This window comes from Phodopus roborovskii, unplaced genomic scaffold (genome assembly GCF_943737965.1).
Source record: "Phodopus roborovskii unplaced genomic scaffold, PHOROB, whole genome shotgun sequence".
NCBI lineage: Eukaryota > Metazoa > Chordata > Mammalia > Rodentia > Cricetidae > Phodopus > Phodopus roborovskii.
Window position 1 is genome coordinate 19,100,297 of NW_026126571.1, and position 15,778 is coordinate 19,116,074.

At 39.5% G+C, this 15,778-nt stretch overlaps 1 protein-coding gene across 1 annotated transcript in view; it reads right to left on the reverse strand.

Annotated features, from left to right (window-relative positions):
- The window catches only part of Itprid1 (ITPR interacting domain containing 1), a 103,143-nt gene that overhangs the window by 64,532 nt on the left and 22,833 nt on the right, over positions 1-15,778 (reverse strand). The window contains 3 exon segments of the mRNA XM_051203095.1: positions 3,178-3,752; positions 11,104-11,306; positions 13,683-13,769. Coding sequence (XP_051059052.1) covers positions 3,178-3,752; positions 11,104-11,306; positions 13,683-13,769 — 865 coding nt within the window.

Consider the following 15,778-nt stretch of genomic DNA (forward strand, 5'->3'; position numbering starts at 1 on the left):
TTGGTCTCACATGTGTTGTCTATAATGTGTCCATTTACGAAATAATGAAGGGCAAAGATTATTGATCATTAACATAAAGAAGCATATGTCATGTAGCATAACTACATGGGTTTCACAAGTATTAAATTCACTTACTATTCTTGGTAGCTTGAAAAGAAAGGAACTGACTCAATCCTGATTAGTAGAATTAAACACAGAATGTATCACTCTTTGATTGGAAATCTATGTGTAGTTTTTGTTGGAATTACAGTTTTGAGATTCAAGCCAAATATGGCCAAAAGCAACATTCAACAGGCCTGGAGTGAAGTGTGATAGATTGGCTGTAAAGGAAAATTTGGCCAACCAAAGTTAAAACTCTACTGGCCAAATATTTATGCATATTGGCTATAATTTAAATGTCTCAAAATCTGTCGATTTCACACACACTTTTATTTCTTATAATTAAATTTTTAGATTTGTGATTAAAAAATAGATGTTAAACCCGATATTGGATCCTGTTTAACATGCAGTTCCCTAGGCTGGGGGAAATAAGCATTTTCCCAGTGCTAATATAATATTTTACAAATCGTGTTTCTGCTTTAAGGAGTGAGCTTCTTTCCTATTGTTTTAGGGTTATCACTGTGTTATATAATATGAAGCATTTTACATATACAAGAAAATATTGAAGTTGAATATAAAGTTCTACAAAATATTCTAGTTTCTTTTTTACATTTATTTAGTGTGTGTGTTTGTGTGCACATGCGTGCATGTGTGTGTGTGTGTGTGTGTGTGTGTGTGTGTGTGTCCATTTGTGGAGGAAAAACTGCAGGGGTCAGTTCTCTCCTTCCATCAAGTGAGTTCTGGAGATCAACCTCAGGTCTTCAGGCTCAGTGAAGCCTTTACCCGTGGAGCCACCTCACCTGCCCAATGTTATCATTTTCTGTGTACACTATCTTGGATTAATGTAGAGTACTTCAGTGATATTTAATGAAAGTATTATGTTACTGTTCAAGTAATCCTTACAAGTATATGTTTGCTTTATAATAGGAAATTGAATTTAAAATAATGTGTAAAGTTACAAAACTAGAAGAAAACAGATTTTGTAAAGTGCTATAACTTGACAAAATAATGATGTGGTACAAAAGTGTTGTAATCTTGTAAAGGTTCCCTGTAAGGATTTCTATAAGGCATATGCATGCATGCACACATAAACATGTATTTACGTAGATACTATCTTCATTGGCCACTATGTATTTAATGAAACACATTTTGGGGGCAGAGGGTTACTGTGGGTTCCTCCCCTAACTAAAACCCAGTTTTCTTAAAGTCATAGTTAATATTTACTATCCATAAGTTCCTCGGTCTTCTCAGCCACCTAGTTATTTAATAATACCTTTTGTTGCTTCTTAGCTATCACAAAATAGGCTTTCAGAATTGTATAAGGGCCCATCTCTGGACCTGTCCCTGGTTCTCTCTGGCATTGATTTCTGTGCTTATCCCTGTTATTACTCCTTTGAAAGAATATTCTGTTATTAAACTCTATGGTGGTGGCTGTGCCTGGCACATGAGAGCTCAGCAGAGAGACATCTGCCATCTAGTGATTTATAAGTTAAATAAATTACCCCATTCTACTTGGATTAATTCAGATATACAGTGGGTAGGCAAAGCACCAGTCCTTATTCTTTTGTGAATATAATAATTAACAGTTGTCTATAAGCTCATGCCCCATTCTAGTTTCCATTGTGAATACAGAGGCAAGAGAAAATGTACATATTTATGTAAATACAAAAGAAGGTATCCAAAAAAGAGTGCAAATTAGTATGAGTGACAGAAAGTAAGAATGAAGAAATAGAGAATGCAGCTGAAATGGGGTCTCAAAACATGATATCAATAAACCCTAAAGCAAATAAATAAAGGAAACTAACTTCCTAATTTCAAGGCCCACCCTGAATTCATAGTGTTTTATTAAGGACTTTGCATAATACATTTTGGCAAGTATTTTCTAACTCTTCCCTTGGTCTTTAGACTGCACAGAATTCAGCAGGGCAGAGGCAACTGACAGGCACACCCATTTCATGAGGTTTCTATGCTGGGACTCTGAGAACAAAGGGGAAACATCTGGGGGGTAACTACCACTGATTGGCAGTAATTGAACTGACACCTAAAAGAAGGTGAATTTTGGATAGAAAGTAGATAATAACATTCAGATACTCAATAAAAAATGGAGTGAAAACAACGTAAAAAAAATGACTCAGATTCAGTTGTGAAGGAAGAAAGATAGATAGGTATGGTATTTGATTGAGAGTGACCCCAAAGACTCATTTGTTTGAATGCTTGGTCTCTAGTTGTTGGAAGTGTTTGGGAAGGATTGGGAGTTACAGCTTTGTTAGAAGCGGTGCGTCACTGTGGGAGAGCTTTCAGTTTTCAAAGTCTATGCCATTTACCGTTAGCTCTCTCTGCATAGGGCTTGTGGACTGGGTAAACTTACATACCACCTGCCTATTGGTGTTAGGAGTAAGGATTTTCCCCCCAGCCCACCGAGTCCCTGAGCTGTGCCAGCCCCAAATAATACACAGAGACACTGTATTAGATATAAATGCTGTTGGCCAGTTACTTGTTTCTTATTGGCTAGCTCTGTCTTAAATATTAACCCATTTTTATTAACCTAAGCACTTCCACGTGGTCTTATCTTACTGGAGAGAGGGGCTGGCATTCTTCTCTCTCTGTCCTCCATCTTGGATCTCCTCCCTACACCTTCCTCTCTCCTCCTTGTCTCCTAGTCCTGCCTATCTTGCTTTCCTATTGGCCAACAGTGCTTTATTCATTAACCAATGAGAGAAACATGTTCACAGAATGACATCTCCCATTATACTGGCATACTTCTTTCCATGACTTTACCTTCTGAAGCTATAAGCCTCTATCTAAATAAACTCTTTTGCCTCTAATTTGCCTTGGATTTAGCACAGCAATAGAAAAGTAACTAAGACATTCAGAGAAGGCTGGTTTCATGACAGTTCAGTTCTTCATAAAGCAATTACAATAACTTTAAGTGTCTCAGACTAAACTGAATTTAGAACTGTAAGATAAAAGAGAAAAAATTTTGGACATCAAGTGGATCAATGGAAGCAAGAAGGCACAAAGACATGGTGGCATAGGCCATTTCCAATAAGAGGCTGAAAAGTTGGTAATAATACTTACCTCTTCCATTTCAAAGGAGTCTGCTCCTTTACTCACAATGTGAGACAAGTTCTTGAATTTGTCCATGTGAATCCATTTCTCCTTCCATATTTTCCTCCTCACTGACCCCTCAGACACACTGGTATGGGGATACTGTTTTGCTAGTGTGGATGAGCAAGGCCACTGTTTGTCCCGAAGAGCTTGTGAAGGAAGACAAGGGGAAAAGTCATTGAAGGCTTGGGTAGAACCATGCTCTATTGAAGGAGGCCCTTGACTTCCATCATGGCTAATGGAAGCCACTTGTACTTCCAATCTATACTCCCATAGCTTGGTTGGCAGAGTAAAAATGTCATCTTCCATCTTGAGTAATTCTGACAGTGCTGCGTTACCATCCCTATTGGTGTACTGGCTTGAAGTTTTCCTTAAAAGTTGATTCATTCCTCTGAAGTGCTCTTTAGCTACATGTGATGTGGGGCTTTGGACACCCTGTCTTCCATCTTTCTCTTCATCTTGGCTCTGGAGAGTGTTAACGTCATTCAACAAGGATGAGAAGGCATTAGACACATGATCCAGGATTTCTAACTGTCGGAACCGGCCTGAAGAACATAGGAACATAGATGTTTCAGATGTTGTGTTGTTGTTGTTTTGTTTTTTTCTCTTTATGATACTACTATAAAGCAGTAAATAATATAATAAGGACTAAAAAATGGGGGTAGTGAGAAGGCTCAGTAGTTAAAGTCCTGATGTCCCTCTGTACTACTGGAAAGATAAAACACACCCTAAAGCCATAACCTAGGCTTTCAACATAAAGTTGTCCAAATATGCTTCCCGTAGCTTCATGAATTAGTTGTCTTGCCATCATGTTCATTATCTGCATCATCCATATATGAGGTAGTATATGGAATCAATGGAATCAGGAGGCCTGGTTCTAAAAGTATCCATTACCGGGAGTTTAGTTCCACTGTGCATGAGTTAATATGCATGCAGTCCTTAGCTCTGTGCCAAACATAGTAAATGTTCATGCTTTTTACTTTTTAACTTTGATAACCATGGCTATCTATCTCTCTTAGCTGAGCTGTACATACCTATGTAAATAGGCAATATGGGTTTGTGTGATATCCATAGCTCTTGATGCCATCAAGCAATGGCAATGCCAGGGGTCTTAGCTGCCACCTGTAGCCATGCTGATGTCTGAGTGCCCCAGTGCCATGAGGTTGATGCTAATCTGAGTGGCCTTGTAGACACAGAGCTGAGCCCAGGCTGCCTGCAGGGCATGTCCATTGCCTAAGAGCAGCCAGGGTCTGGGATGATGTCCATAGCTTGTGCTGCCTAAGGTGTCATAGAAACCATGGGTGTTATAATCTGAGGCTATACTGAGTCAGCCCTGTTCCTCACTGGCCTGGGATAGCTGACCCTGCCCCTTACTGGACATTGCAGCAGGAGAGCTGGGGCGGCCTCCATGGGAGTGCTGACTGCAGCACTGGGGAGAGATGGTCCCACTCCTCACCACAGGTGTGGAAAAGCTGGCCCCTATGGCATGGGGCCTAGAAGAGTTGCCTCTGCCCCTCACTTGAGGGGGTGGGCCCAGTGGCCCACACCCACTGGTTCTGCTGAACAATAACCTCAGGTCTCCATGACTCAGGGCACCAACAGGATATCTGAGAGGAGTTTTGATGAGGACCCAGTGATGGGGCCTAGAAGCAGACCAATGACTCATTACAATGATTATCTTGTTTGTTGGGCTGCACGACACACTGCAGCTTCAGATGTCACTAGGATGAACAAAGAGGTGCTGGAAAGATGCAGGGACCAAGTGGGTTATTTGTTTTGTTTGTAATTCATTTTGGGGGGCATACTGCAGAGGTGAGAGGTAAATATGGAGGGACTGGGAGGTAAGCAGGATTGGGGTGCATGATGTGAAACTTCCAAAGATTCAATAAAGAATTATGTTTAAAATTTTAAGCAAGTTATTTTTAAAAATTATATTGTTTTCAATCTTTCAAGAAACAATCAACATTTAATGAGAGATCCCATTTGCTTTCACACTTAAGCACATTCTCAGTTAGTCTTGCTTCATAATATCACAGTAATATTTTAATAATCCAGCAACATATGAAAGTATTGGCTAAATTAGCATTAGAAAGGGACCTCAAGAAGGAAATGACAATTTAGGCCTATGATGTCAGTTTTTAAAACACAGTGACTTTTTAAAAAATCTTTGGTATAATGATATAATAAAACCATGGTGATAGAAAAGCAGGGAATTTTATTTTGTAGTACAGTTTTATCAAAACCCTGATGATATCAAAAAAGTAAAGGACTCAGCAATGCTAAAAACCCACATAGTTTGGCAAAGACACTCCATTAGTCATATTTTCTTACATGATGACCAAATACTTGACAAAAAAACTTGAAGGACAAAGAGGAAATTTCTTTTTTGGACACAGGGTTTCTCTGTGTAGCTTTAGAGCCTGTTCTGGAACTTGCTCTGTAGACTGAGCTGGCCTCAAACTCACAGAGGTCCACTCGTCTCTGCCTCCCCAGTGCTGGGATTAAAGGCTTGCACCACTAATGCCTGGCCAGAAAGGTGATTAATTTTTATTCATGTTTTCAGAGGATTCAGTTGATTATTGTGAGGAAGGTGTGGCAGAGTATGACAACCGACCTCATCACAGCCAATAAAGGAGAGAAACTATGCATGCCTGGGTTAGCCAGGTTTCTTTGTTCTGTACTTTTAAATTGACTTAATTCTTCCACTGTTCTATTTAATGATATATTTAACGCATTCTGGTTACTTTCTCCCCCAGCATTCTGGTTACTCCCCTCTTTTATCTTTTTTCTCATTCCTATCAGTATCCCTTGGCCCATCTCTACCAGCCACTTTACCAAGATTTTTAATCCTTGGGTTGCTTAGATTAACTAGGGCTATGTAAGTGAGAATTGGAAGGGAGCCTGGAGGAGTCACCAGTGGGTATGCTGCTGAAAGTGTTCACTTCCCCTCTTCCTGAATGTATCAATAGCAAATAGTTAGTGAAGAGTAGGGCCTTTCATTCTCTCTTCCATCCACACCTGAGTGCTCATGGGCCCATTCTCATGCAGACCCAGCCAGGGCAGGCATCTTTAACAGTTACAAACAATGACCCTGCATTGTTCAAAAGATGGCATTTTGCAGCCCCTCTCACCATTTTCCCGCTCTTATTCTATTTCCATACTCTTTTGGATAATATCCCATGAGCTTCAGAGAAAATGTTATAAGTGTTTTATTCAGGGATGAGCACTTATTCTCAGTACCCCGTGCAGCCAAGATTCTTTCTGTATTCACTACCATTCTCTAGAAAGCAAGGTTTCTCTATTGAAAACTGAGAATAACAATCATTATGAGTATAAACAAATATCCGGACGTTATTTTACTCTCTGTATTCTATTTAAGCACCAAGACTGTGGGATGGTGCTACACACATTCAGCATAGTCTCCCCACCACTTTCATAGTTAATCCTCTCTGGAAGCATACAGACATACCCAGAAGTGTGCTTTACTAAGTTCTTGTTTCTCAATATAGTTAAATTAGCAATCAAAGTTAACAGCCACAAGTCCATCCCTTGTTAGCCTGACACCCAAAACACCTCCCATTAAATTATAGCATTACACTTCTGACCTTCAAAAGACTCATGAATGACTCATGTAAAAATGCATCAGTTCAGTTCCAAGAGTTTCCATACTCTTAATTGTGTGGGCAGCTCAAAAATACAAGTTCAAATCTCCTCTGAAGAGTGAGACTGTAAGATCAAAATTTGGTGATCTGAAACATCACTGACTGGAACAAATATTCCCCTTTCTGAACTGAGAGGTGGAATCCTAGAAGAGAGGAATGGGACCAAAACAAGTCTGAAGCCAAAGACAATCATTAAATCCTGTGGCTCCATGTCTACCATCAGGGCACAGATTTGCATTCTGTGAACCCCAGTGGACTGCTTTGGCCTTATTATCTCCAGCCTATGTGGCTCCTCTCTAGGTCTGGCTATGCTCATTGGCTGTGGCTTTCCATGGCAGATGTTCCGTATTCCTGGGATCTCTAACCTCTGGGAATCTCTTTTCTGTCTTTGGCTTTCCTCTCATAACTACATACACATACTGCCCTCTCAGGAACTCCATGAGGAGAACATAACTTCAAACTGCCTGACAGCCCAGGCTTTACTTTGAAATATGGATGAAAGCATCACAATCCTTTGATTTTTACATACTCATGCTTACAAACCAGCATCACAAGCTGGGAATGGTGCACACCTTTAATTATAGCACTTCTGAGGCAGAGGCAGGTAGATCTCTGTGCATTTGAGATCAGCTTGATCTACATAGTGAGTTCCAGAACAGCTACAACTACATAGTGAGACCTGGTCTCAAAACAAACAAACAAACAGCATCATATTGATAAAGACTAGGTCTACTGTGATCTCATGCTGCAGCTAGACCCCTAGAACTATGACAAAAGCCATCTAAGCCCAGATGACTTTCCTAAGTAGTTTTGTGTGAGCATGGTACCCCTAAACTCTTCTCCTACTCTTTAAAATTAATTCAAACACTTCCAATAAGCCTGTGATTAATGAGACCTCAAAACATTCATTTATATCTTTTGCTTGTGTTTGCATATTCTTTTTTATATGCATGTTCTCATGTGTGTGGGTATGTAGGTGCATACAGGTTCATGTGCACATCAGTTTCTTGACCACTTCCTCTCTAATGCATTGGTATAGGGTCTTTTTTTAAACCTGGAACTCACTGTTTGGGCTTGTTTAGCTACCCAGCTTGCTGCAAGACATCATATTTCTGCTTTCTGAGGCTGGAATTATAGACAGTTATGCCTATAAGACATTTACATGACAAACATTTTAACCACTAAGGTATTTCCCCAGCACACCCAGGTTTTGTTTTTTTTTTTTTTTTTTTTTTTTTCCCATGGGTTTTGGTGATCCAACCTCTAGTCAACACACTTGCCTAGCAAGTATTTTACCCACCAAGCATCTCCTCAGCTGTGAGTTTAAGATGTCTTTAATATGTATTTTCTATTATTTTGATGTAAAGTACTTGTTTCTTCTAACAGTTTTAGTTTGATTGAGTGGTCATGATCTCCACCCTACCTTTCCATGTTTTCTCTGGGCAAACTAACTTTTCAAAAGCCCCCCGCATTAACATTTTGCTCTGCCTTTGTTATAAATTTTGCTGGAAGCAAATAACAATAACCACACTGTAGCATCATATTGTTCTGCTTTGAAATTTCATCTACCATACTAATTAGATCATCATTGGTAAGTTTAGCCTCTCTTCAAATCCCTTGGAACAAAGTGTATAAAAGTTTTGCCATAATATCACAGGAATGGCCTCCAGTCTGTTCCTGGTTCTCAGAGGGGAATACGTCTTAGTCCTCACAAGGTACATCCTCACCGTTTGCCTTCTGTCAGCACTTTGGTCTTTTGAACTCCCTCTACAATAACCCATTACTGCTGTTTATAATATCATTCTGGGGCTTCTTAATACTACGTACTTTTACCTTCCCTCAACATCTCTTACAAACCACTTCCAGCAACATTGCCAAATAAAGTCGACCCTCACTTCTCTACCAATTTTCTGCATTATTTGGACATCTTTTAAAGATGTGGCCAAATACCTCAGAGGGAAAACTTAAAATAATTACTTATGCTGATCATACTTTCAGCTCACAATGGCCAGGTGGGCATGGTAAAGGGGAACAGCTGGGCTAGGTGCATAGGACGGGGTGCCTGTTCTGCTGGGAATTCTCCTTCTCCCTTTATTCCATGATGGGCTCCTGCCTATGAAATGGGACTGAACATGTTCCCAGAAAGCCTTTAGTTAATCCTCTCTCTGAATTCTGCCACAGCACACTGGAGATGTGCTTGAATAATCCAGGCAAGTTGACAATGAAAATAAACCATCACAGATGCTGTCCTCCGTTCTATTGTCTGGACCACCACAGCAATGCACTGAACCTTCCCTGAGCATATTTTGTTCATTTGTTTGTTTGTTTTTCATCTGAAAGGAGAAACTATCAGCCAGTCATCCTACTGCTTCTAAAGACCTGGTGGATTTTTCACAGAGGGCAGAGAAATTCTTTCAAGACCTTTAGAAAAATTCTTGGGTTTTGGGTGTTTCCAGATAATTCTGATTGCATTCTTCCCTTTTGTTGTGCTTGAATAAACTACCATCTCTTTGATGAGCTTGGGGACACAGTTGTTTTTATAATTGCATTTTATCCATCTCATAACAAATTTTTGTACCTAGACTAAGACAAAAAACTACCAATTCAATCAATTCAGTCAAGTCAGAGAATAACTGAATGTAGCATGTGTGAATGTTTTGTGTCAGCCTGGGGACCAGTTAAATAACAGATTCTTGCCCTGGGTTTGAATCCTCTGCATCAAATTTGAATGAGGCATTCTTTTCAATTCTGTCTTGAGCAGCCAACCAACTTACATCTTGCTTATTTTACATTTGACTTCCTTAGTTTTATTGAACAAGAAGTGCACTTGGGTTATGCAGGAGAAATAAAAGTCAGATATCCATTCCTACCAGCACCAAAGGCCCAGCCTTGGCTCCTCTAAAACCAATGTTTTGATTTCATTTGTGAAATGCTTACCTTATAGATTATATAAAACACTACACAAATATCTATAAATATCATTGAGTCTGGATATTTTATAGAAACAGAAAATTGATCAAAGAACTGCCATTTCTGGAAGGAGGGTAACCATAGCAACTCCTTTTAGAAGTAAAATGATTATATCAAAACACCTTCGGGATTACATACTCTTAAAAAAAACTTTATTGCTGAGATTTTGAGAACTATTTCATACACACACACACACACACACACACACAGAGAGAGGATGGGGTGGGTGTTGGATGAACAGAGGGAGAGAGAGAAAGAGAGAGGGAGGTGGAAAGGAGGAGGAGAAACTAAACTGAGAAATCCAAGAGAACTCTCTTTTTCCAATAATTGAGAAAATAGTTTCTCTTCATTGACTTACATCAGAATTAGAGTTTTGCTATTTTTCCCATCTAAATTTTCTCAAACTCTGTCATGTGTTCCATGGAACTGCTCCATGCTGATCCAAGAGGGGTTCCAGATTTAAATGAGTTTGAGCATGTAATCTAGCTTACCGCTAGGAGCCTGAAGACTGTCCATCTACCTGGTGGTAAATAAATTGTTTAGCTACAAGGTTTCTTTCTCCTAATGTATTTGCTTATGTGCCAGTTCTCCAAGAGGTTCTGCTGAGAAACCTTAGTGACCATTATTCCACTGACCACAGGCTGAACACTGACCACATGGCAAGTACACACACTATCTATAAGAACTAAGTATAGTTAACACACACTTTGACCAGATATGAGAGATGAGTAGCTACCACCTTCATCTAAAGGCATAGGCAGTACTAGTCTAAGCAGCCTTTAGTGAAGGAGAAGGTTTCAGTTAAGGTGTCATGATAAGCAGGCTGATCTGTCCTGGGGGTGTGGCTAGAGTCGATACTAGAGTGCCCGTGAGATTATTTCACCTTTGGGCTTGCATAGGATTACACGTTCCACTACCTTAGAGTTTGTGACTTGTTTGGCCAATGACATCTGAGAAGATATATGTTGAGTATACTTTCCCATTCATATCTTTTCCCTGTCATTACAACTAGTGATGCTCCAGATTGTAGTAAGGGCAGGGCAAATCCTTCAGTGACACTGGAGAAAATCAGTCTTCCTTCTAAATATACATACCAAACCATGGCAGACATAAAGACAGATCAAAAGGTCAATCTTTTCTGTTTTAAGTGTTTTGAACAGTATCACATACAACTGGTATCATATCCTGTCAAATACTGTGGTCTTTCCCAGTATTAGGTGCCAGAGACCGAGACTGAGACACAATGAGGCAGGCTTCTACTTACCATACAAATCAGGGTTCTCCAAGTCCATCCTCTGTTTCTGTGCTTCAAGGAAAACATGGATGTTGATTCCTCTGGCTGCGGAGCTGCAACCAAAGAATCTGTCTGGGATTTGTGTGCAGATATCTGGCTCATCTGTACCAAACCCTAGATCCAAGAGAATCTCCACTGGATCTTTTTCCCAAAATTCCAGCCATTCAGGAATGCTGAGATAAAACATAAGAATGTCTTTATTTATGAGAGACCATTTATCCATAAGCCATTTTTTCCTACCCACCCAGTCTTCCCAAATTTTACTGGAAGAGGATCTTGAACAGACAAACAGGTGGTAAGTTCACTAGAGGCCACCCAGCTCACTGAAGAGACATCCCACCCAGGGACACTTGTCTGGGTTTTACAAATAAATCCATGAGTTTTCCCATCTGGCTTTCCTTCCCCACTGGGCAAGTGTTAGATTGGAGACAGGGCAGGAAAACTATGAATTGGAAGTTATAGCCAATGCACTGACAATCACCTTGAAACAATAACTGATGACAAAATAGAAAGAAAAAGAAAACAGAATGGAAGAATATTTTCTAAAGCATCCATCTGTAGATAGAGTTTTTTGTCCTTCCTGGTCCCACAGCCGTTTAGTCCCCAAATAAATACATTGAGGCTTATATTAATTATAAATGGTTTGGTCGATGGCTCAGTGTTCTTCTTGGCTAGTTGTCTCTTAATTATTCACCTATTTTTATTAAAATATGTATTGCCACAAGGCTGTGGCTTACCCATAATGCTCTGGCAACTCATGGCATCTCCCTATGGAGACTGCTTCTCTGCCTTTCCTCTTCCCAAGATTCTCCTAGTCTGGTAGCCCTGCCTATACTTTCTGCCTGGCTAATGGCCAATCGGAATTTATTTGTCAACCAATAAGAGAAGCATATATTAAAATCATGCATTAGTCTGTGGCCTCCTCAGCTGCACAAATCTGTCAATGAAATTTATGAATACACACTATAGGATGTTTCCAAGTAATGCTTTCAAGTCCCTAGGTAGGATTAGAATATGTTCTGGTGTTTGTTTGCTTGTTTGTTTGTATTTTTGTCTTGTTTGTCTTAAGAACTAGAAATCCTTTTGTCAAAATATTCTAGTCTGCAAAGGGACAGAAACTAAGAATCAATTATCTAGGAATTTGATGTACACCAACTCACTTCTCACTCAAAAAGTTCTTGTGTTTGAACTTTCAAATGTCATGGACTCATTGGGAACTAGAATATCTCATAAGGGTTCAGCAGGTTTTCTTGCTTTGTCATCAAGGTTTCTTTTTGCTTTACTTCCCATGCTGCTTTCATAAGCTTATTTGAGACACTGTAAATGATGTTCTCCCCAGAGCTTCAGGCTCATGAGCAGGCCCTCTTCACTAATAGCATCAGTATCATGTTCACAATTTCTGATGTCACTTTCAGATTTGTTGATTTGCTTCTGAGCCAACCATTGGAGGAAAAGCAGGCTAGGACCCTCATTGAGGGGTCTAAATGGCTTGGCTGGGATACCTTAATCATTAAAATGATCTGGAAAGCTGCAGTGACAATCAGTTGATTGTATGCCATGAACAAATTGATGTAAAGACGGTTCAAATGAGAAATGAGTTTGGAGAGAATCCTAAATTCCACAAGAAATTTCAATTCATTATCTATTAATACCACTATATAAATCTTTATTCAGTCCATTTTTACTAATCTTTATTGAATATCTGTGATGTTGTAAGTTCTGAGCCTAGGTACCTATGACACAAAGTTAGCAAAAATTGACTTCCAAAGTGTATACTGTCATCGCCACCAATATTCTTATTGATTGATTTGTCATTGAACATATTATTGAATGATTATGAAAATGTCGTCGGGCAGTGGTGGCACACGCCTTTAGTTCTGTCAATTGGGAAGCAGAGGCAGTCAGATCTCTGTGAGTTCGAGGCCAACCTGGTCTACAAGAAGAGGTAGTTTCAGGGTAGCCTCCAAGGCCACAGAGAAACCCTGCCTCAAAAAAAAAAATCATTAACTAGTAACATATTGATTTGCAAAAGAAATAAGTAGAATCAATTCACCTTTTGTAAGTTAAAATATTGCATTTAAATCTTTGTCCTTAGTTCTTACCCCCTTCCCACTAAGTCTATAGTTCTCTCCATATCTTTTTCTCTGGGTGTATACACATTTGTAAATTTTCTGCCTGACTTGTCAATAATAATGTGGTCTCTTTATCTTTTTTCAGCTTGCAAGTTTCCCTTAAAATCTGACCCAGCGATAGTTCTAACAGGCAGAGCTGCATCTGCATATATCATCCTTATTTTGTCAATGAGCAAAATTCCACCAAGTGTATGGTCTAACCATTTGTTGGATATTTCCTAGTGGTACATACTTAACCTCCTTTCCAATTTCATTGTCTCTTTTGATATGTTCTTGAAAATCAGGTTTGGAAATTCTTTGTTTACCCTCTTATCCATTAATTCAACCAATATCTCTCAAGTGCAGATTTATAATTTCATGAAGCCAACTGTTGACCAGAATCATTTATCTGGATGAAAGTGCCAGGAATTCACATACCTTTGTGGTACACCTGTGGTGGAATAGCAAGAGTTGAAACTTGTCCCTCTTGACAGGGTAGGTGTCTCTGAAATCTGGTGCAGAGATCTAGAATAAGGGGATCAAAGATGAGTCACATTAACTTAGATTCTCCCAGGGGGTCCTTGAGAGGATTTGAATTCCAGAGCAAGCATTTGTGTTTCCTCTTGTTTCCAATAAGCCCACAGTGGCCATGCCTTGGAGGGAGGCAATGCTTGCAGCAGAGGGGTACTCCTCCTTTCCAAGCACTATTATAGAAGGTGTGAGAATTTAAGTGTTAGGTGCCTGCAAGTGCTTATTATAAAGGTGATAGAATGTCTCACTCTTGACAGATGGCAAATCATTGGGGGACCTTTCGGAAACACAGCTTTGCTAGGCTCCAACTCGAGGGAAGAAGTTAATATTATGTGATGAAAGGCATGCAGCAAACAACCACTGGAGGTATTCCATGTAATTTCTCACAATGAAGAAGGATCTCATACTTCATGGCTAATAGTCTCTAACCCGTGTCCCCAGAGCTCCTTTGGCCAACCATATGCAATAGTGATGAATTCCTTTACTACACAAAATAATGAGAATCACCATATCTGGTACTCCTGTGTTATAAAACATTTCAAAGCATTTCTAAGGAAAATTGAACTGTATTATAATATGATTCTGTTTTTATGTAGCTCAGGTATATCATGGATCATATTAGAGAATTGACATACAATTAAAATTTATCAAACAACACTCTGCAGATGTCAATGTTCCCAAAGAGACGAGGTTACTAAACTTGAGTTGTTAAATTTGTTTTAGTCATGTCCACACTGAATAAGAACATCTGGACCCTGCCTCCCAGTTTAATTGTTTCTTTAAATTAAAGACAAGAAAGAACATGTTCCTGAATAATAAGAATTCTAGTTTTAAATGACCATAGAGATTGAGGAAAGGGAAAAATATATCCTTTTATGTTTTGCCTTGTGCACTGTTTAGGTTTTTTGTTTGTTTTTGGTTTTGTTGTTGTTTTGTTTTGTCTGTTTGTTTTAAACTTGATACACAATTTAGAGAGACCTGCGAAAAGAGCCATGATTGGGAATTTCCTCCACCAAAATGGCCTGTGGGAATATCTGTAGGGCATTTTCTTGGTAGAGGAAAGCCCAGTCTAATATGGATGGACCCATCCATAGGTAGGTGGTCCTGGGCTGTAAAGGAAGGTAGCTGAGCAAGTCACACTCCTCTGTGGTCTCTGTTTGAGTCCCTGACTCTGGGTTCCTGCCTTGAGTTTCTGCCCTGGCTTCCCTCAGTGAAGAACTGTAATCTGTAAACCAGATAAACACTTTCCTCCTTCAAGTTCCTTTTGATCAGTGTTTTTTTTCCCCCACAGCATCAGAGAGGCATACTGCCATACCTCATCTCTTTGAATTTCAGTTTTCTTTTTGAATTTAAGGACTACATCTATTTTGCAATGTTCGGTTGAGCAACCTAGAAGCAGCACTGGCCTTAGATCCAGAAGAACCTATAACACTTGCTGTTTTGATCCATCCGTGTGGGCATGAGCTTGTCTTAATCTCCTCTTTGAGCTCCCTGTGAAATTTTCTTGGTGCCTTATAAATATGCAATTGCTTTATAACAAAACAACGAATTACCTAATGGAGGAAAAACTGGGGAGTGTGTGCTCCTCAGCACTGGAATAATTCAGGAATTACAAAAATGACCCAAGAGCAAGAAGCAGTTCCCTGTCTCAGGGTCCCAGCATTTTAAAAACTAGCCTATGCCTTACAATCATCTGATGGGTTTGCAAAGCACAGGTCTGAACCCCATCTAAGGTTTCTGTTCACTATGTGTATGGTGGGTATTCATGTTCAGTGTCACACAACTGCACATGAGAGCATACTATTCTCTCTTTCCTTAGGGACACAATGCTTCCCATCATCATCCAGATAGTCAGTAGATAGTATGGCCGGCAACATCATTAGATAAACAAAAACATGCGTACACCTTCTATAAATGGATGTATTGTAGTAGAATGCATTTATGCAAGTATTATAATTGAGTTCCATATAAGGTCAACATTTGTTGATGTAACCCTATACTTA